The sequence below is a fragment of the Carassius carassius genome, chromosome 31 (assembly GCF_963082965.1).
Source record: "Carassius carassius chromosome 31, fCarCar2.1, whole genome shotgun sequence".
Taxonomy (NCBI): domain Eukaryota; kingdom Metazoa; phylum Chordata; class Actinopteri; order Cypriniformes; family Cyprinidae; genus Carassius; species Carassius carassius.
Window position 1 is genome coordinate 1,623,491 of NC_081785.1, and position 23,464 is coordinate 1,646,954.

General features: G+C 34.0%; 1 protein-coding gene across 5 annotated transcripts; it reads right to left on the bottom strand.

Moving 5' to 3' along the window:
- Positions 1–534: 534 nt before the first annotated feature.
- Positions 535–22,550, bottom strand: LOC132111290 (protein-tyrosine kinase 2-beta-like). Of its 5 annotated transcripts, none has more exons than XM_059518454.1 (32): positions 22,400–22,550; positions 21,605–21,692; positions 20,579–20,804; positions 20,047–20,225; positions 18,769–18,856; positions 18,505–18,584; positions 17,798–17,860; positions 17,663–17,717; positions 16,915–17,055; positions 15,842–15,916; positions 15,317–15,418; positions 15,075–15,189; positions 14,820–14,859; positions 12,055–12,092; positions 11,897–11,941; positions 11,711–11,808; positions 11,492–11,570; positions 11,314–11,414; positions 10,402–10,517; positions 9,294–9,394; positions 9,091–9,180; positions 8,541–8,745; positions 7,462–7,558; positions 7,307–7,363; positions 6,709–6,798; positions 4,875–5,021; positions 4,479–4,514; positions 4,327–4,351; positions 3,780–3,829; positions 2,491–2,625; positions 2,322–2,402; positions 535–994 (listed from the first exon to the last, which is right to left on the bottom strand). In XM_059518454.1, the coding sequence occupies exons 3-32, from the start codon at positions 20,774–20,776 to the stop codon at positions 779–781; spliced, it is 2,943 nt and encodes a 980-aa protein (XP_059374437.1). In that variant the 5' UTR covers positions 20,777–20,804; positions 21,605–21,692; positions 22,400–22,550; the 3' UTR covers positions 535–778. The 5 variants fall into 5 exon arrangements, with proteins under 5 accessions (XP_059374437.1, XP_059374434.1, XP_059374435.1 ...); XM_059518451.1 differs by having other exon boundaries at positions 11,492–11,573; XM_059518452.1 differs by having other exon boundaries at positions 11,492–11,573; positions 12,055–12,089; positions 22,400–22,549.
- Between the last annotated feature and the right edge of the window lie 914 nt (positions 22,551–23,464).

Sequence of the window (23,464 nt, forward strand, 5' to 3'; positions counted from 1 at the left end):
CTAATTTATAGAGATGCTGAAAAGAACTTACAATTCACGGAATCACAATTTTGAGAAAAAAGTCAGAATTGCAAGATTTATACTCAGGATTGTGATACAGAAATAAGTTATATAAAAAAAAGTTTATAAATTAAAAAAATAAACAATAATAATAATAATAAGGTAATGGCAGCTTTTTGTCTGACAAGTTTTTGTTGACAAGTTTATATCTTGCAATTATGATTTTTTTTCCTCTGAATTGTGAGTTCATATAATAAATTATATTGCTAATTTTATTTAGTAATCCAAATTAATTAGACATGGTTGCTCAAATGGTGAACTCGATAAATTTTAGCAGAATTTTTAATGTTCAAGACTGATAATTTACTGAAAACACAAAGTGATTCAAAGTATTTTCCTGATTCTTAATCAGTATCATACTGAATACAGTAATCGTACTGTATAGAAATACAAATTATATTGATGTTGCATTTATTTTCTATACAACATTCTTGTAACGTTTAAAGAATTAAATAAAAATGCTCTGACATGATAAAACTTCAGAAGTCTGTATTTATTTCCTCCCGCAAACTTTCCTGAGATCAGACATCTTTAACTTTTTGAAAACAATTACAAGCAGACATTTGTGAAAATCCATCTGACAACATTCACCATCGAAAGCACTGCTTTCATTACCATTCGGAAGCATAAATAAAGGAAGGTCATTTACAACTGATTTCATCCCCCAGCCTTCTCATTGGATGAAACCGCCTGTCTGACGTCCAATCAGGGATCAGATCTAGGGTGTGGTGGGTTTGGCCACGTTAGCTCGTACTCGGGCCTGGTCCACAGCGTCCAGCAGGTTTTTGGAGTCCATGGCCAGTGTGTGAGCGGCCGCCAGCATCTGTTTCTTACACTCGTCCTTCAGAGACGTGACAGCGTTCTGCTGAGCCAGACGCATCTTACTGATCAGCTCGGCCAGATCCTTATTCAGCAACTTCTGAGTTCCTTCAATCTGACGACCAGAGAGCAGCCAGAACAACACTTTATACTTTCTAATGTACAGAAATGTCATTAAAGCTTGTTTCTGCCATGGGACATGAATAAATAAATAAATAGATAAATAAGTAATTGGAACTTTTTATCTCGCAATTCTGACATTTTGTCTGAGAATTATGAAATGTTAACTAATGATCTAACAATTCCTCGCAATTCTGAGTTTGTCTTGTAATTATGAGTTTAAGTATTTAAACTAAAAAAAATCAGATTTGTACGATATAAACTCAGAATGACAAGACTTGGAATAATATCTCACAATTCTGAAAAAAATGTTTTCTCAGGATTGTGTTTAAATCTTTCTATTTTAAATAACTTTCTATTCGCAACCCTGACTAAAAGAAATAGCAGAATTATGAGGTTAACTCATAACTGTGAGAACAAAACTCAAGCTTTAAAATTTGAAAAGTTAATTGTGACTTTTTACGTCAAACTTCTGATTTTTTTCTTGCAGTTATGAATTAATATTTCACAATTCTTTTTTTATCTTACAGTTGTCAGAATTATAGCATGTTAACTCACAATTGCGAGAAAAAGTCAAGCCTGTTTCTGCCACACACACAAAAAAAGGTAAACTGCAAGAAAAATAGAACTGTTTTCTTACAACTGCAACTTAAAATAATAATTTTCCAATGAACATTTATCATTAACCTCACAACTTGTGAGAATAGAAAAGGTAAAGTGAGACTTTTTATCTAACATTTCTATTCTGATTTTATATCTTGTAAATTTAGTTTATAGAAATTATCAGAATCGCGAGCAAAAGAAATCAGAATTGTGAGATAAAAAGTTGCAATTATCTTTTTAATTTTTGAAAATAAGCTTCCATAATATATAGTTCAAAATACGCAAGAAAATTAGATTGTATTTCTTAGAACTGCGCGTTTATATCTTGTTTATAATTAGATTTTTTTTTAATTGAAATTCTGAGAAAGATGTCAGAATTACGAGATGTTAACTCACAACTGTGAGAAATAAGTTAATCTTGTTTCTGCCAGGGAATAGATGAAATAGGCAAAATTGTAAGATAAAAACTCACAATTTACCCTTTTCTATTTTTGGAAACAAACTAGTTTTTTTTTTTTTGCGAAAGCATATTCAAATCTCATAAAATTTACCATGCATTGTTTCATTAACATCTCACAGTTTGTGAGTATCTAACAATTCTGACTAGTTATGTTCTAGTTCAGAGTTTATATCAGAATTGTGAGACAAAAAGTTGAAATTACCTTTTTATGGTGATTTGATCATTTCTAGCTCAAAACAGAGTTTTTGAAATGCTTTACCTCGGTTCTGATGGACTCGTGTAGAGTCGGGAGGATGTCATCCACACTGTGGATCAGACTGCGCAACGTCAGTCCCACCGACTGCCAGATGAGACAATAATGACCTCATCGAACACAGAAACTCCCCTCCAAACATTAAGAATTACCAACTGCTTCAAAGTCTCCCTACCTTCACCACAGTGATGTACTCTGAGGCTGGTAACATGTTGACGTCGTTCTTCAGCTGCACCACGACCTTCACCATCTCCATCACGTTATGATAAACCATGTCATCCGTGCGGTCCAGTTCTGCTGTGGGCGCTGGCTATGATGGCCAGAACAAGTCTGTGTTAATGCATGCAGTAAACCATTGCAATTCATGTTCATGCATGGATTTTATCAGATGAAATAATAATCTTTCTTGCATTGTTATGTAAAAAAGTGGTCTGAAATCAGATTTCATAGCTTAAGCAGTTTACTTTAATATTTTCAGTTTTCATTTTAAATTTAGTTAAAGCTTTAGTCATTTTGTATGTTATTGTTATTAAATATTTTTATTAAGCTTAAATTTGTATTCGTTTTAGTAATTGTAGCATTTTAGTTTCAAGTTATTTCAGTTAGTTGCCAAGAGAACATTTCTCATTTTCTTTTTCTTTTAGATGAAGTTTTTCATCTAATATTGACATTTTATTTGGAAAAAAAATATTTTAACATTTTGAATAAGATACATTTTTGTCCCATTCTCCTTTTCATAAGCTGTAAATGTAGAAATAATTCCAATTATTTGAAGACAATTTCAACTTTTAGGAGTATTATTAGCATTTTAATAGCCTTAATGATAACAGACATGGAATAAAATATTCTTCATAGGTTATGTGGGGTCTTATTTAATTAATAAAAATATTTTATATTCATTTTATTGTCGTTTTGTTTTTATTTTGGGTTGTTTTAGAACATAAATGAAAATTAGAACTTTTGCCTTGGCAACTGGCTGAAATAAAATAAGGTTACATTTTAGTATTTGGCTTTATTTCGGTTAATGTTTATATTTATAAGTAAATTATAAGTAAAACTTTTTTTTACTGTAATAACTCTGAACTATGTATGTTGAAAAGTCAGTCAAAAAGCAGTCTCTCTATTTTATTTAAGCCATTTTTACTCTCATTTGGTGCCACTGCATGCAGCAGCTCGGAGATGGGAGACTGTTTCATTTCAGCTTCACAGAGACTGAAGATTGGTGATGAGGGAATCTCAGAAACAACCCTTGCTCATCCTCGTTCTACTGAGCCATTATGAAGGTGAGCTCACAAGACTCAAAGCTCATCAGGTTTTAGTCACAGAGCTCCCAGTAAAACCTCCATCTGCTCGTCTGGAAACATCCAAAGGATGGCTGACTCCTTTACTGAGCGGCTTCAAAAAGAGATCAGAAGTCTCTGCTGGCATTCAGCCCGTCCCTAACCACATTAAAACTGCAATTACCTGAGCAGACAGCCGCGGGGGCTTCTCCGGAGGAGCAGTATGGGAAGAAGCTGAGAAAAACACAGCAAAACACAAAGTCAAAACACAGCAGAGAATAGAATATGGATGTGATCATCAAGATCGCTACTGACTGAAATAAGAAAGAGTAAAAGAATAGTTCAGAAGTAAGTGCATCAGCGCCAGTGTTGTTATTATTAACTACAAATGACTGAAATAACTTCATAACTGAAATAAAATAAATAAGATGAAAAACTTAAATGAAAATGTTAAATTGGGAATTAACTGAATAAATTAAGTTTAATATGAAATACTACAACTGAATAAATAAAAATAAAAACATAATATCTTATAAAATCATTATTATAAAAAAGATATATATTAATACAAATTAATAATGTGAATCAAAAATAAAATAGAAACAATAACAAATTATTTAAAAATTGTATTACTTCAGAAAAGCTACAAATAACAGCATACAGGTTTTAATGATGTACTGTAGGTAAGTAACTGCTTTTGGGCGAAATATTCCTTTTTAAAGTGAACTGACCTTGGCTTGTCTCATTTTTTGACATCTAAAATAAAGAAAAGGATGTTAATGTTGTTTAATAATAGTGCATAACAGTGGGAAGACAAAAGTCACGATGGGACAAACATATAAAAATTATATTATTTAATATTTCATATATAGGAGTATTTTACCACTTTAGCCTTCGTGTCGTCATTGGCAAATGGATCCTGAAAGAGAACCAGAGCAACATGAAGATGAGTCTGAAGTCAACATGAAAGATGAAACCCAGTTTAGTTTCATAATGTAAAGAGAAACAAGATCATTTAAAACAGAGATCCTTAGGGGAAGAGCAAGTCTTTACTTTTTGATGAAAGATTAGAAAGGCTAATATTGTCTTCTTCTGAATAACAGAAGCCTGTACTGTAAATAAGATAAACTTGTACTTGATAATAACTTTAATCTTCGTCTTTTTAAGCTCCACTCTGCTGAGCAAACACATTTGAATAGTTTCTCTAAACTCATAGTAATGTTCCTGGAGATGATTGCTAAACAGCTCTGACGAGAGACGCACGCTACTGATGACTAACCAGAAGCTTCTCTTCTTTCTCCAGCCACTTATTGTCCTCCAGCATTTCCTGTTTCTGTCTCCTTAAAGTGTCCTGCACACACTGCCTCTCCATTTCCCACAGCCGCTGAGCGTCCTCCTTACTGTTGGGCTCCGGGAAACCTCGGTCCTTCACAAACACACACAAGAATATTTCATGGCAGAAAATAATATGACCTCATGAATTAAACAGGAGTTTTGCAAGTTTTTTATTTCATGTTTGTCATCATTACGACCATAAATATGCTGGTAGTACTTAAAATATATGCATTTACGCCTGACAGTCTTTAAAAAATAAACCGGGCCAAAAGCTTGTATTGTTATCGATGCATTTTACAAGTAGTAAAATGACTAAGATGAATATAAATTACAGCTTAATGGAAATATTTAATAAGAATAACAAAATTACTAAAACAAAAAATCCTGCATTAACATTTCATAAAAAAATACATGCATGGCATTTAATGCACATTTTATCAATTGAATAGCAGTATATTGACTGTCCCATATTAGTCAAAGCATACTGTCCCACTTTTGAAACCTCCTTTTCTAAAGTGGGATGACAAAGATTGGATCAAAATAGCACTTTAACAATATTATTGCAACATTTGACGCACAAATACACCACAAATATAATTTGATAACAATTTAAAACATTTAGAACAAGATTTATGTCCTTTACATTGCTTTTGTCTAAATCTTTGATTGAACGTCACAAGAGGAACTTCCCTGTTGATGATTTTAATATACACACATTTATGACATCATTTCCAGAAAGTCAGTTTAGTTCAATAACTTGACACCTCTGCTTAAATTCAACACCAATGGTCTTCTTTTAAATGTTGTAAAAGAAGAGATAAATGCACTGAAGCTTAGACGTACAACATTACACTAACCCACCCATAATACTAAAATGCCACTGTTTTGCACTACACCAAATTTTGTCAATAACCTGTAGCTCAAAGCACCAGCAACATCAAGGTCATGGGTTCGATTCCCAGGGAATGTAACTGATATACCTTGGAATGCATAAAAAGAAATGCATATGTAGTGAATAAGAATATCCTTAATTATAGCAGGAAGCAAATCACGCTTCATGTATATTAATAATTTTCTTTCTCAGCCATAAAAAGGTTGCAAAGTAAGTGGCTGACATTGATTCATTGCGAAAAGTTTTTTTTTTTTTTTTGGTCTATGGCACAAGCTGTCGAGAGCTGTTTTGTCAGGTTGCTGTGATGTTAACAAATGGCACTTTGATACTTAAAATAATAAAAACATCAACACAGGAAAGAAAACTGCTCATCAAGCCATCTCATTGGGTAGTTTCTGACATTGTTTTGTCAAAACAGCTCTAAAAAAAATATGGATTTGGATTTGGATGTGAGAAACAACAGGAGATGGACTTTTTTTTTTTTACTGGAGGAAGCGTTATTTTGGAGTATGCACTCAAATTTTGAACAAAAGTGATGGTTTAAGGATAAATGCCTTAATGGTGGATTTGGTTCTTACAAACATGCATCTTTCACTTCACAAGTTGTTAAGTGTCGGACTGGAGTGGTGTGGATCACTTGTGGATTATTGTGATGTTTTTATCAGCTCTCATTCTGACGGCACCCATTCACTGCAGAGGATCCACTGGTGAGCAAGTGATGCAATGCTACATTTCTTCAAATTTGATGAAGAAACACCCTCAAAGCATCCAAAATGTAAATGAGGGTGAGTCAACTGTGAGCAAATGTAAATGTTTGGGTGAACGACTCCTTTAAACACAGAGGAGCATGTTTGTTCGCAGTACTGCAGGCAGGTGGCGCTCTTACCCCCATACTGCCACGGCGAGGGGACGGCGGCAGGGTCAGCGTGCAGCCGGACACGAGGACTGACGAACTAAAGCGAAGAGACTCAGGCAGCTGGAAAGTTGGGCGTACAAGCAAGAACACAAACAGAGAAGCACAACTAAACCACATGCTAACACATATTCACACAATGATATGCACAACATGGTGGTTCTGAGCGCAAATGCAGAAAAGCAGGCCGAAACCACAGCTGCTGGAAATGGTGTGACTTGACCTAGATAGACCTGACCAACATGAACCTGCTTCATAGTGTATAGTGATGGTCTATCAATTTTAAATTCATCACCAACTGAGTAAAATATATAGCTTTTTCTTTCATTGCACAGGAGACATAACTGAAGTTTCATTTAACCATCAACTTTGTCATCAAGTTTCTCTTAATATTCTTTGGTGAATCAGAAATAGACATAAATAAGGCTATGAGATGAAAGTGGACACACAGCTCAGATTGTCTAATCTTGGGAGAATTTGATGAGAAAGGTTTGAGATCATATTATCACTACAAAGAGGCTGCATTTTATGCAATTAAAACAATTACAGACTTAATAGGAGGAAAAAATACCTGGAGATGTAGACGTGGATTCAGAGTGCTGAAACCTGATTGTATCATTCTTGACGGCTTTTTACAAAAGAAGAATAAAGATGAACAGAAAGAGCAAGAATGATAAATAGTACGAGAATAGCAGTACAAGAAAAAGAGAGTGAAAAGACAGACACCTTCGGTGGAGCATCAGTAAACGGAGTTATACTTCTAGAGCGAGATCTGCCTCTTTGCTCCTCCGACTCCACTTCCTTCTCCATATTATGAACATCACTGTGGGGAGCAAACAGAAACAGATTTTATTGTTTTTATGATTTGTTTAATGTTTATTATCATCTACCTTTTTATTGTTATATTTATTCAATTTTTTTTATATAGAAGTTTAGTATTTTTGATTATTATAGATTTTTTTAATATTTGTTTGTATAAATTTCAAATTTTTATTTTATTTTTACAATAATTCTTATTTTTATCATTTATATTTTAATTTATTTTTAAATATAAATTTTTCCCACAATGTCCACTAACAGTGTTAGTCTGTTAATTATTATTATTATTATGCATGCTTATTTACATTTTCATATAATTTACATTTTTTATTATTTTAATAATTATTTTATTATCATTTTCTTTTCTTTTTTATTTTTTACATTTAATTAATAATTTTTTTTTTACAGTTTATTTTATTTCTATATAATATACCATATTACTATATTTTACATATACTTTTATTCCTTTTTACATGTTTTAATATAACGGTTTTAATTTGTTAAAACTTTTTTACTTTTGTAATATTTATTTATATTAATTTTACATTTAGATTTTTTTAGTCAGGCAGTCAGTTTGTATTATTATTATTTCCATGTTTATATTCTTTATAATTTTTTTTATTTATATTTAATTTAATTTCTTTTGAATACAGTATATATATATATATTTTTTTTAGTAGAATTTACATTTGTTTTGCTTTTATATTTTTTATTTTATAATTATTTTAAATTTATCATTTCGTAATAATATTTTTTCCCCCTACTTACAGTATCATAATTAGTTTTTTAATGATGAGTTCCTGATGAGCCAATAGGCACCGCTGATGTGTACATGTGGGTAATTTGTGTAAATACAGAAGAAGCTTTAATTGCTTAGTTTTAATAAATGCTCTATTTTGGTTTGGGTTTAGCACTCTGTTTTTTAGCTCTGAAATGCATGCATATGACTGCTTTAAGTGTTCAAACTGATACTTCAGGTAACGTACTTCAGCTTGCACACAAGCTCTGCAAAGCTGGGTCTCTCGCGGGGGCTGTAGGCCCAGCAGCGGGTCATGAGGGAGTAGAGGGTCGGGGGGCACTGCTCAGGTTTGGGCAGACGGACGCCCTGCTCCAGCTGGTTTATCACATCCTTGTTCTCCAGCCAGAAGAACGGCTGCTGACCTCCACTCATGATCTCCCACATGCACACAGCTGAAAACAGAAGCACAGGAAACCACCAAGAATCAGGAACCAGAAATGAGTCTTCTGAACTGCTTTGGACGGTCATTGCAAAACTTCAAGATGCAAGGCATTGTGAAAGATATGGTTCTTCACAGGAATCGGCACTGAATCAACTAGACTGATAACAAGAGATAGGAATTCACACTATGATGACAGCTTGAAAAATCCTCACGATTGAATTGATCTTTTGCCTAATGTGGTCAAAACAGTGATTCAGCTTTGAAAAGACAGCATTACGCTCTGTAGAAGTGACATAACACATCATGCATGTTTAAACGCATTAATCTCACCACGTCATGCTTCAAAGTCACTAACCGAACATCCAGACATCACTCGCCGAGGTAAAGCGTCTGAAGTTGATGGACTCCGGCGCCATCCATTTGATAGGTAATCGACTCACAGAGGCTTCAGAGAGAAAACAAACAGGTCATTTGACAGCATTAGGCATGAGAAACGAGTGAAATATTAGACTCAAACTGCATGATAAGTTTAAACAGACTAGTCAGCCTTAGTCTTGCCTTTGTAATACTCCTCCTCTTCTATGTATCGGGACAAGCCGAAGTCTCCCAGCTTCACACAGTCTGGTTTGGCGACCAGCACGTTTCTCACAGCAATGTCCCTGATGGAAAAACATTGAACTGAATAACTTGATCACATGCACCAACAAAATTGGTTCTGTTCAGCAACACGTGTGAGATACACATGATTATCCACGAGGAGATGTGGTTTAGTTTTAAATGCATGTGGGAGTTGTGTGTCCTAAATTTAATATACAGAATGGCGTGTGCATATTTTGGGGTCAATACTATATTAATCATTTTATCCAGCAAAGATACATTCAACTGAGTAAAAGTGACAGTAAAGATATTTTAATGTGATAAAATATTTATTTTTCAAAGAAATGCTATTCCATTGAAAAAAAAGAGTTTGGTCTCCACAAAAATGTGAAGCAGCTCAACCGTTTTCAGCATTGATAATAATAATAAATATTTCTTGAGCAGCAAATCATCATATTCGAATGGTTTCTGAAGGATCATGTGACACTGAAGACTGGAGTGACTAAAAAAAATGATAAAGCTAAATATCACTCATTAAAAAGTGAAAATGATATGCATTTAGTATTCCTAAAAGTTTAGCTATGAAATTTGCAAAAGAAAAAGGCATCACTCGCTTTAATCCAAAAATATTTAAAATGCTATTAATCAACATATAATTTGCGATGTAGTTGGCATACTCATGACAGACAACAGAATTCTTCTATCATTATGTACAGCTGTATTACACATTGTTAGTGAACGCGTAAAACTTGAGTATAAGGCTCTATAATTTAGATTATTGTTTAGAAAAATAAATTTCTCTACAGGAACAAGACTGCCAATAACTGAAGAACCATTAGACGTAACAAGCAAAGTGAGCAGTAAAAAGTTTATTCTAGCTAACAAAGTTAGTAAAGGGAAAAGTCAAGAGGAAGAGATGTTTATAAGCAGCCTTAAAGTTTCTTCACACTTTAAAGCCATAACCAAGCGACACCAAATGCCCAAATTTTTAAACCATATAGGTAATGATTCACAATAACTGTATGAACTATTTAAGCAAAGACACACTGAATCTGGTCAGAAGATGTACCTGTGTACCATGTTAACACCCTCTAGGTAAGCAAGAGCTTTACTGATCTGAAGACAGTACAGGATCTTCATGAGAGTGCTTAATTTGTGCTTGTTCTCCATCAGGTAAATTCCTAGCTGAAGAAACACAGAGAAACCAGGATGATAATAAAGTCTGAGTAATATGAGTCAGATTTAATCCTTGTTGTGACATAGGCAAACATGATTGTTAAAGGAATAGTTCACCCAAAAAATTAAGATGTAGATGAGTTTGTTTCCTCATAGGAACAGATTTGGAGAAATGTAGCATCGCATCACTTGCTGACCAATCGATCCTTTGCAGTGAATGGGTGCCGTCAGAATGAGAGCCAAAACAGCTGATAAAAACATCACAATAATCCACAAGTAATCCACACCACTCCAGTTCATCAATTAACATCTGGTGAAGCCAAAAGCTGCATGTTTGTAAGAAACAAATCCATCATTTATATATTTTTTAATTTCAAACTGTTGCTTCTGTCTAAAATGAGTCATCAATCCATAACCCTGCTTTCTCCAGAGATAAAGTGATCTCATCTGAATCAGTAGAGAAATATGCATGGATCAAACACTGTTCAAAACAAATATTTTGGTGGATTTTGATGTGAGGGGACAACAGGAGATGGACCTTTTCACTGAAAGAAGCGATATTATGGATTATATACTCTAGTTTGGTCAGAAGTGAAGGTTTAAAGTTCAAATGCATTAACATGCAGCTTTTGGCTTCACAACAATGGAATGATGTGGATTATTGTGATGATCTGACGGCACCCATTCACTTCAGAGCATCCACTGGTGAGCAAGAAAAAAATCATTTTTCATGTTTCTACAAATCTGTTCTCATGAAGAAAACAAACTCATCTACATCTTAAAAAATAATAATAATAAATCGCACCTCTCCATACTGGTAAAGCTCCATGACAATCCAAACCGGATCCTCTTCAATAATTCCAATGAGCCTCACGATGTGCGGATGGTCCAGATTCTTCATGATCACTGCATGAAAACAATGACTTTTATCATTCTATTCAGGCATTTATCTGATTATACAGTGGGAAGATGAATCTACTTACTAGCTTCACTCATGAACTTCTCCTTCACATCAGCTGAGCAGTCCTTGCATGTCTTTACAGCCACATTCACTCGCTCGCCCTTCTGGATAAAGACATGAGATTCATAAGCTTTCTGTCCTAAAAGCTTAACTTGAATATGTTTCCAGTGATTTCTTCTAAATCCTTGTGATCCGTTTCGCTGAATATTTGGAACTGTAGGTGTGTGACATATGCACTAACCTTGCTTTTATAAATCCCATCATGCACCTCACCAAAAAAACCTTCACCCAGAATCCGGCCGAGGACAATATCGTTCCGTGAGATGCTGAATTTACATGCTGGAAAACAAGGAATTGAGGTCAAAATGTCTAATAAATAAAGAAATTACAATTAATCTATCCTTTTTAAATATTATTTGGTTCTTACTTTGAACTGGTGGTTCCTCTGGTATCTCTGCATAAATATCTGAACCTGTGAACAATTAATATAATGAAAAGATAAAAATTATATATCGAATAATCTATCTTTTATTAAATGGTGTATATTATATATACTAAACGCAATATATATTTTGCTTTACGTACTTTTGCTTCCCCTTTCAGATCTGGTGTTTTGCATACTGCTTTGCAATATAAGATTAGAAAGGGTCAGTAAGACAGAACCATTTCAATAATCAAATATAAATCAAATAATTATCAATTTAGTAAGTTATACTCATATAATTTATTTATTAGTGCTGTCAAATGATTTGCAGTTAATCGCATCCAAAATAAAAGTTTTCGTTTATACAATATATGTGTGTATACTGTGCATATTTATTATGTATATATAAATACAAACACAATCATGTATATATTTAAGAAAATTATGTTGTATATATTAAATATATTTTTATGTAATTTAAAATATAAATATTGAATGTATATACTTTGGGTGGCACAGTTCAACTTTTTCATGGTTCGGTTTGTTCAACGGTTTTAGAGTCACGGTTTTGGTACAGTTCGGTATGTGCTATGTTTATAGAAAAACTATACTTTCTAATAAAAAATAAAAAATAGTTATTTTTTGTTAGGTAGGTAGGTCTAGCATAAGTTTTTAGTTACAGAAATTGAATAAAGTAATCAAATGTAAAACAGCATTGCATATTGGACTGTATAAATTAAATATTATTCTTCATTAAAGTTATAAAAGCTTTTAATCTGGAGCAGTGAGTGATTTTTTGTTTTGTTTTTTGCTCTCATCGCTGTTGTTGTAATGTCTGGGAATCCAGAATGTGCATGCATCAACAGAAACATATATTAGCTGAACCCTGTTTGTTTTACGTGCTATTTATAGCAAACCATATTACAGATGCTATGTCAGATTTAAGTTGAACTGCGGTCCCTGCGCATGCCGAACCGTGTGTGGAGAACCGAACGGTTCGGGGTTTTTTTCAGCGAACCATGCCACCCTTAGTATATACATGTAAATATTTTTTTTAAATATATATTGTATGTGTGTGTATTTATAAATACATAATAAATATGTCATGATCTGGTCACTGAACTTCCATTTATTCACCACCAGAGGTCATCATCCACAACACAGACTCTCACACTACACAGTACACGCTGGACTACATTTCCCATGCTCCATTGCACCAATCACATTCACCTGATAACTATCAAACACAGCTGCCACCAATCACACACACCAGTGTTGCCAGACGTAGGATAATTATCGTATTTGTACGATAATCTTTACCTCTGTACGATGTACAATCAATAATGAAAAAAATCCCGTAATGTACGATAATTTCAGAATTTTATGGAAAGTTAAATGATGACAGTTGCAGCCATAGGGCTTCTTTACTCATACACGAAATCGGCTCATTACAGACACTCTAAATGCGTTCGTGTGCACCTCAGGGAGGGTGGGTGCCCTACTTTAAAGCCAACGAGCACTATGTTGCGGTCCATGACAGCAAGAAATCCTTCAACATCTGGCAACACGCAGTCTTCCAATGAAAGCGGCTCAGATGTGTAGTTATGGGTTAACTGCGCCACACTGCAACAGCTAAATTCCGCCTACACTGGACACGACAAAGCAAATGTTAAAATCATTTTAATATGTTTTAATATGCGCCGCGACGCAGACAGTCACTGAAAATAATGGGATAGTATTTTGTTGTACTGTTTCCATCCAACCATACGGCTTATCGCTTATTGGTAATTTGCAGGCCGTGTTAAAATGTAGTTGGTTTAGAATAGATAACTCTTTTGACTCGTGTACGATAATTTTCTTCCAAATAAGATAATTTTGAACTTCTGGTACGATACTTGGACATTTACAATCTGGCAACACTGACACACACACAGAACATCATCAGACACACTTTATAAGTGTTGGACTTTTTCTCACACACTGCCGAGTATTGTTCTGCATATATCCCTCTCCTAGCGATTGCTGCAATATCAAGCCATTCCATGTTTGTTTTCATAGTTTAGTTTCAGTTTATAGTTTTTCATAGTCTTTTTTCAGTTTATAGCTTTCATAGTCTTGTTTCAGTTTATAGTTTTCATAGCCTTGTTTCAGTTTATAGTTATCATAGTCTTGTTTAAGTGTATAGTTTTCATAGCCTTGTTTCAGTTTATAGTTATCATAGTCTCGTTTCAGTGTATAGTTTTCTTAGTCTTGTTTCAGTTTATAGTTTTCATAGTATAGTCTTTTCCTGGCCCTGCCATCTTTCTTGTGTTTTGACCTGTTTGCTCTGGTTAGTGGATTACCCCTCTTGTCTAACCCTCTGGATTTTGTTCGCTCATCAAAGACCCACATTTGCCCTAGGATTATTCTTGTGTCTTGCCCTCTATATACCTGTTTTCCAGTGTTTGACCCATGCTGTTATGATCATGTCTCTGTTTAATAAGAGCTCACACATGGATCAGCACGATTCGTCAGCCCCGTTACAAAATATAAACAGTACACATACATACATTATGTAAACAAAAACATCTATTTTGGATGCGATTAATCGTGATTAATAATTTGACAGCATTAATATTTATTAATTCTATACATTAAATTCAGTGTTGCATCACATGAATAAATTCATTTGAATATATGTTAAATTAGAAAACAATTATCTTACACTGTAATAACATTTAACAATACAAAAAAAATTATCAAATAAATGCAAATTTGGTGAGCATAAAGTCTTCTTTAAAACAAAAAACATTTTTGAATCATTACACAACTTCTGATAGGCAGTGTATGAGTTTTAATATATAAAACAGAATAAATTTGTATATATACACAAGTACATACTTTGTATAAAAGAACAAAGTACAGAAAAAGCAAAAAACCAGCTCACCTGTTAGGTAAAGGAGGTAGAGAGTTTCTAGCTTCTCTGTCTGGTAAACATAATTGGTAGTGTTAAGGTGGCAAACACAGTGCACACTACTTTTTGTGTTTCTAGACTGTTAAGGGTAATGCACTTATTATGCAGGTCAGAAATAGTTTAGGCAGAGGAACTGCTTGAATTGTTTTTATTAGAGAATACTAATTTTAGATGCATGATGATGTTGGTTACATGACCTGGTAATACAAAATAATGAAATCCACAAACCTTTGGGCCGTACTATTAAAGTCGCCTCATTTCCATGCTCCAAACGATAGTAGCCATCAATTAAATCCATCATGTTCTCGGCGATGGCCACAGAGGCTGTGCTGATGGACAAAGGCTGAAAATGACAAGAAAGAGATCAGATCTTTTAATATGCATAATTAAACTCTTCATAAGAAAAGGTAAACTATTTTCATACAGTAGTCAAGCATTCATTTCAAGAAGATATGTGTAGATGCATTTACCTGTTTAGCTCCTTCTATATCTATATGTAGCAGCGTCTTTCCGTCATTCTGAGGCATGCATTTAATACTTCGAATTTGTGCAAATGTGGCTAGAGAGACTGGCTAATAAGGACATATCAAAGAAAAATACATGTTTGCATAAAAAACACACACACACACACACACACAAACAAAAAAAACCTAAAACTTAAATAAAAATAAAAATAGAAGATATAAAAATACAAGCTTATTTAAAACATTAATAAAAAATATAATGTATCTCAATAGTATAAGTATTCAATCTCAATGACACTAAAATAAGACTGACGCATGATCAAAAACAGATATTATTACAAAAACGTCTGATAAATGTGTGTTTGAAGCACTCTATTTGTCACCAACAACTACGTTGGTAGATGAAAAACATTTTCCATTGTGGTTAACTGACAAATAAAAGTGGTTATTGTCGCTTTAATGTGAGTGCTGCGTTTCCAGTGAACAGGTCAAGTGGTGGGAGAAACATACGAGAGGGGATGTTCATCTTACCACAGAGCTTTTGTCTGTACGTTGGCGAATACCTTTGGGCCCAATGACCATATCAACAGATACACTCCATCCTTGCTACAGAAGAACGGTTACTCAGTTACACTGTGCAACAACTGCAGATTTTACAAAACATCTGTTGCTAGGTGAATATCTGTAGTATACACTTAAACCACATTCATATCAATGCCATGCACTAGATAACAAAATAGCAAAGCAACATACTATCTATGCCGCAGAAAGATAATACATGCACAAATTTCAAATAAAACACTTTATAAAAGACGTTTGTTACGTTTTAGATAATGGAAAATAAACAGACATAGTAATGAAAATGAAGAAGAAAAGTACTGAACTGACTTCAAAGTCATTGCAAAAGTGAAGTTTTTGCAGGATTTAATTGCTAATGAGATTTGCTTCAAAACTGTTATCACACATTTGTATACATACCCACGGTGTCTAAAGACATTCTGGGGCCACTGAATTTAACCATCCACTCACAACTAGTTCTCACACTACTTCAGAGGGAATAGTTCACTCATAATAGAAAATGCATGGGTGCCATCAGAGTAAGAGTCCATACAGCTGATAAAAACATCACAATAATCCACAAGTAGTCCACACGCTCCAGTCCCCCAGTTAATGTCTTTTAAAGCAAAAAGCTGCATGTTTGTAAGAAAGAAATCCATCATTTTGACTTGCACAGTAAATGGTGCTTGAAATGTGCATATTTCTCTCCAGATCCAGGTGAGATGACTTCTTCACTGGAGAAAGCAGTTTTATGGATTATAATAATTTTTTTTTTTTTTTACAAACACGCAGCTTTTGGCTTCACAAGACATTAACTAATGGACTGGAGTGCTGTGGATTATTGTGTTGTTTTTATCAGCTGTTTGGACTCTCATTCTGACGGCACCCATTCAGTGGAAAGGATCCACTGGTGAGCAAGTGAATAAACAAACTCATCTACATCTTAGATGACCTGAGTGTAAGTACATTTTCAGCAAGTTTTAATTTCTGGGTGAACTATTCCTTTAACATAACAAATAAAAAAAATACCAATATGGGCAACTTACCACCAGCTCACACGGAAAAACCTCTTCATCAAAACTGGAAAAGACAGATAATGTCTCAAAGAACTTGATGATGCACTGCTCCTCCTTCAGCAAAGCAAACTGCAGGAACGTTTGCTGGATCAATTTCCTCAGCTGCTTCGGCTGTTTCACACCAGACACATATGAACAATATTTCATCCAGTGGTGTAAAGTATTTGAGTAAATGCAATTAGTAACTGTACTTTAGTATCTTTTTGGCTATTTGTAGTTTTCTTTATGTGAATGCGAGTGCATTAGCAGGTAGTTGTGAATCGCAGGTGTTTTACGTATATGAGATGAGGACTTGAGTGTCTGTAGATGTTTAAGAGATGATTGAATTGACACTGATTTCTTGGAATTTTGGGATACTTTATTTTGATTTTAGACAATAAACATGATTGCTGTCCTCACAACTCAACTGTTTCTTGTTTTTCACTTGCATTTCTCTTGGATGTTGAAGAATAATGTATCTCTGAGACAACATTCAGTGTGAGTAAAATTCTTAAGTACTGTTCAATTCAGATACTCTAAGACTTTTACTCAAGTTGTTTTGTAAACGGTTACTTTTAATGGAGTCTTTTTCACTGGAAGGTATCTGTACTTTTATATCAAAGAATGGTTTTCAGGTACTCTTTACACCTTGATTTCACTATTATTAATCATAAATCACAAATGCTTTTAGCATGTATTTGCTGCCTTATTCTCATAGAAGTCAAGAAAATGTTTTCACCTTCATACTGTCGATTAATTCTTGAGGAAAGAACAAATCCAGACCAACTTCTTTCCTGAAAGGAGCAGAAATGCCATCAATGCGTTGTGCATAATCTTGGGTAAAACTATCTAAAGCATAATACAAACTACTTACTCCAGCAGCTCAAAGTTAGATTTTTTCTCCAAGCCATTGGCATTCATGTCTTTATAAAACCTCCTGTTAGAATAGAAAAAATTATAATAATTTTTGAAGCATTCTGTGTATTATGTACATACATGTTATGTTGTCTTTTATGATTACTTGGTTTAAATTGACATCTTTTGTTATGCATTTTATGTGTACAACCTATTTTATCATCTTTTATTGTCATTATAAAGTAGGTTTCCCCTTTAAAGGAACAGTACACCCAAAAATAAATATTTGCTGAACATGTACTCATTCTCATGTCATCAAAGATGTAGATGAGTTTGTTTCTTCATCAGATTTGGAGAAATGTAGCATTATATCACTTGCTCACCAATGGATGCGCTGCAGTGAATGGGTGCCGTCAGAATGAGAGTCCAAACAGCTGATAAAAACACCACAATAATCCACAAGTAATCCATACCACTCCAGTCCAGCAGTTAACATCGTGTGTTTCTATCATGTTTCTATCATGTTTCTATCAGCTGTTTGGACTCTCATTCTGACGGCACCCATTCACTGCAGAGTGCAGAGGTCCCATTGGTGAGCAAGTCATATAATGCTACATTTCTCCAAATCTGATGAATAAACAAACTCATCTACATCTTGTATGGCCTATATCAGTAAATAAATGTTATTATTATCATTATTATGAATTTTCATCTGTATAAACACACCTGATCTCCAGACATCCCAGCTGCAGCGCCATCCCGTCACTAACTCTCCTCGCGCTGTGCTGCATGTAGTCACTTCGAACCTGCATAACAGCAGCAATGACACACCTTCATTCACCTTTTTAGATGTGCAAACCACCATCACTTCAGCGCTACATCAAACACTCATAAGTCCTGTGACTCATGTTTCCTTCACTATTCTGCGTGCCTTCTCAGGATATGGAGTGGTAACTGTGAAGAAACACTCCCCATGTGACAGGTACTGACCTGCTGGTAGAAGTAGAGCATTGTAGTTTTGTCATCCTTTAACTTCTCCAAGAAATAAGGAGGAATGTAACGGATCCTCAAGTCATATCTGATCATGACGGCAGAACAAAAACAGGATTAGGAACATATACAAAAACTGACTTCCATATATATATATATATATATATATAATATTTATTCTAGGCAAACTATATCTCAAATATGATGTTTTCAAAATGAAACTGTTTGGTAACCAATGATGGTTTCATACTATGGCTATCAACTGTTTATTTACCAAACGTTTTCATTTTGAAAATATAATATCTGAGATATAGTTTGCCCAGAAGATATATTTTGTCATATGGGTTTTGCTAATATCATCTTTTGAGCTCAACAAAAGAAAGTAATTCATACAGGTTTGCAAAAACTTGAGTGTAAGTAAATGATAACAGAATTTTCATTTTTGGTAAATTATTTTATTTTTACCTAAATATATTTTATTTAAGCCTAAATATATTACAAAATGTACTTGAAGTGGCAAGAAAATGCATTACCAGTGTTAAAATAAATTTTGGGTAAATGCAAAATGTATTATTAAACTTAGAATCCAGTTTCTAACTATATGAAGCAGCACAACTGTTTTTAACACTGATAAGAACAATAAATGTTTCTTAAACAGCAAATCAGCATCTTAGAGTGATATCTGAAGGATCATGTGACACTGAAGACTGGAGGAATGATGCTGAAGATTCAGCTTTGCGTCACAGGAATACATTACATTTTAAAATATATTCAAATAGAGTTATTTTAAATTGTAACAACATTTCCCAATTTTACTGTTTTTACCAGATTTTTGATCCAATAAAAACAGCCCCGGTGAGCAGAAAAGACTTCTTTTAAAAAGCTTACAGAGTCCAAACTTTTGAAAGGTAGTGTAAATAAATTTAGATTGAAAATATAATAAGAAATGGCCAAAAATAGAAAATATAATGAAATATAAACATAACGAAAATATATTTCTGCAAATATAGTTTAAAATCTATCTATCATGAACACATGATATGTAAAAATTGATAGCCTGAATGCACTGTAAGTTGCTTTGGATAAAAGCGGTCTGCTAAATGCATGCATTTAATTTTAATTTAGTTTAATTTAATTCAATCTATCTATCTATCTATCTATCTATCTATCTATCTATCTATCTATCTATCTATCTATCTATCTATCTATCTATCTATCTATCTATCTATCTATCTATCTTTTTTGCCATATGAGACACACACACACACACACACACACCTCCACTCAGCCTCGACGTGCTGCTGTTCATATTTCTGCTCCACCTCTGCTACGGTGAGGTTCGGGTGCAGCCAGTGAACCTCGTCTGATTTGAGGTGTTTGAGCAGCAGACCGTAGCATTCTGAGAACTTGATGTTAGGACCGAGTCGCCCGCTGTCCAAGATGGACTGAGTAATTCTCTGGACAATGAAAACATCATTCAGATATCAAACATTTAAACATTTGTGGATTTATTTCACCCCCCAAAAAGAAAGAAAGACGAAAATATATGTTTAAGCCTATATATTTAGAGCTTTTTTGCCATTTTTTTTTTCATTAAAAGGAATGTCATACTAATGAAATAAATTTTTTTACATTTTAGATTTTATTTAACGTTCATCAGGAAGTAAATGAAAAATAATCATGCAAAAAATCGCAATGCTCAGCATGATCCTTTGTTATAAAAACAGGAAGCTATTCTGATGGGCATGATAACATGAGTGTCATATTGCATTCATGATCGAAGTGTAAAAATGCATGTTAATCTTCTCACCCTGATATTCCAGGAACTTTCACATTTGACCAGTTTGAAGTTCTTGCCCAGGTTGGCGCTGTTGCTTATGAAGCACACTTTGAGGATTTTCACCGTCCCCCTGCATTGATTCTCGGCAGACACCTGCGGTGGACCGGGGGGAGGCGGTTTCCATGACAACATACTGGTGTCACCTGACATCTCTACATAGGCTGTCATGAGATGGATCTCCTCAACTGACTATCAGCTGTGTGATGAGACGGAGGAGAAATAATCCATTCAAGTTCAGGCAGGAGCCAAAGGAAATTAACAAGTGACTCAATACATTAACTATGAGAACATGACAAATTGTGATTTTAAGAGATGAATCCTTTTATTCTAAGCTTCATGTCCTGATATATGATAATCACAGTCAAAGAACAGAATCTGGGAACATAAAAAAAAAGAAATGTTATGATTAAAAACTAAAGGAAATTTTAATGCTCATCAGAAGCTAACATAAAATAATTAATATTTAATAATAATTAAAATTATATAAATCCAAGAATCTGACACTAGGCTTAACTGTCTTAAAAACAGCTTAAATGTAGTTTTATTGAAGACTATTATTACTTATATTATAACTACTATTATTATTATGTGATGACCATTTCAAATTATAATTATATTAAATTAATAATTATTAGAACTGTATAAATCCTAGAACTACTCTGACAGCAAGTTTGATTCAAAAAAAGCTTAAAACAAATAAAAGTTATGAAGTAAATAAATTGAAGATAATAATAATAACAATATGCATCCAATTATTATTATTATTATTATAGCCTGGTGACCATTAAAACATTTTATAATTATTAAAAAATTATTAGAATTATATTTTGAGCATAACATATTTGAGGACAGCTTAAATTTAGTTTTATTCTAAAATAGCATTCTGTTAAATTTAAATTCTATTACAAAGCGCAGTAGTAAAAGCACATGATGTTCATGACCAAACACATTAGATTTCAACATGTCAGAACACGAGAGACTAATGCAACATCCTACCTGTTCATGCTCCATCTCTGATGAGTGAACCAGTTTATTCCTGCGTTACCATATGATCTCTGAGTCACAGGACAGACAACCTGACAGGCTAAAATATTGATGAAATTCACAAAAATGTTGTCAAGCACAAGCAATAGTTTTTTTTACTATACCAAAGAAAATAGGAAGTGAAATGTTGCTTGGTTAAGCTCCACTGAGAGACTTCTACTAGAAAATGTTTGATTTTTATATTATCAACTATCTTAACTTTAAGTCTCCTAAACTCATCAAAACCTTCTACCTCAACTTTGGTTTCCTGTCATGTGGTTTTAGATTCAGAGATGTTGAAGTGTTGGAAATTGCAAAAGTGTTAAGCATTCAGGCTTTGCCATGACATAAACTGTTGTGTACAGTACCTCAAATAGAAGTGTTACTGAAAGTTTCTTTTTAAATGAAATGCACTGTTTTAATCCTGAGCATTGCTTTACTATTAAACTACTAAAACGGTAGTCAAATGGCAAAATATTGTTACCATATTTTTAATGCATCAGCTGAATATTCATAAATCATGATAACAACGATCATCCCACAAAATCCATACAAACAATCATCACTTGATCAGACATGCCTCATATTTTTGTCTCTTTTTGCCCACACAACAATTAAAATAAAGTCAAGCGAAAAATGGAAACATAATGATATTTGCAACACATCAGCATCTACTGAACTTCCTTTTTAATGTTACACTGTGTCTTCATGGTTTTGAAATGGTCCGAATCTCTTTCTGAAATAAGAAAATGTAAATGTGTCACAGACCTGAGCATGAGCTGATGTTCAGTGCAGCTTTCTCTCACTCTCACTGTCTCTCGTCCGGTGATTGTTTAATTCAAACGAATCCAAACTGAAAGAGAGAGAGCTGAAGACCTGACGTGAGTGTTTTGGACACACCCCACGCGTGTCACTGACTTCCTCAAACTTCACACCACTTCATCAGAGCAGCTGCTGCTGCACACACACACACACACACATATTTGTGATGATTGTTTTCCTTATGAATGTCCTCAAAAGTTGGTTTGCAATATTTTACTATATTTGTGATGATTGTTTTCCTTATGAATGTCCTCAAAAGTTGGTTTTCAGCATTTAGCTATATTTGTGATATTTCTTTTCCCCAATTAAAGTGAAAGTGATGTATCATACAGCCAAGTATGGTGACCCAAACTCAGAATTCGTGCTCTGCATTTAACCCATCCAAAGTGCACACACACAGCAGTGAACACACTCACACAGTGGACACACACCCGGAGCAGTGGGCAGCCGTTTATGTTGCGGCACCCGGGGAGTTCGGTGCCTTGCTCAAGAGCACCTCAGTCGTGGTATTGCCGGCCCGAGACTCAAATCCACAACCTTAGGGTTAGGAGTCAAACGGTCTAACCACTAGGCCACAACTTCCCCCTTTTTTTATGAATGTTTTTATAATGCCCTCAAAAGCTGGTTTTCAACATTTGTAATATTTTTTTCACAATTAATGTCCTCAAAAGCAGATTTTTGTCATTTAACTATAATTTGTGAGGATATTTTTTTCTTTATGATTGTCTTCAAAAGATGATTTTCAACATTTTACTATATTTGTGATATTCTTTCCCAATTAATGTCTTCAAAATATGGCTTTCAACACTTTACTATATTTGTGATGACTGTTTCCCTATGAATGTCCTCAAAAGTTGGTTTTCAACATTTTACTATATTTGTGATATTTTTTCAGATTAATGTATTCAAAAGCTGTTTTTTGACATTTTACTATATTTTTTATTATTACTTTTTCCTTCTGGATGTCCTCAAAAGTTGTCTGTCAACATTTTACTATAATTGTCAGAGCAT

Bases quoted from the DNA above. Each gene is read 5' to 3' on its own strand.
- LOC132111290 (XM_059518451.1), bottom strand. From the start codon at position 20,776: ATGACAGCCTATGTAGAGATGTCAGGTGACACCAGTATGTTGTCATGG. The intron at 10,518-11,313 runs GTGCGATTTATT...GTGTTTCTTCAG, and splicing joins AGCTTTACCAGTATGGAGAG to CTAGGAATTTACCTGATGGA. The intron at 2,626-3,779 runs GTAATTGCAGTT...TGGCCATCATAG, and splicing joins CCCCGCGGCTGTCTGCTCAG to CCAGCGCCCACAGCAGAACT.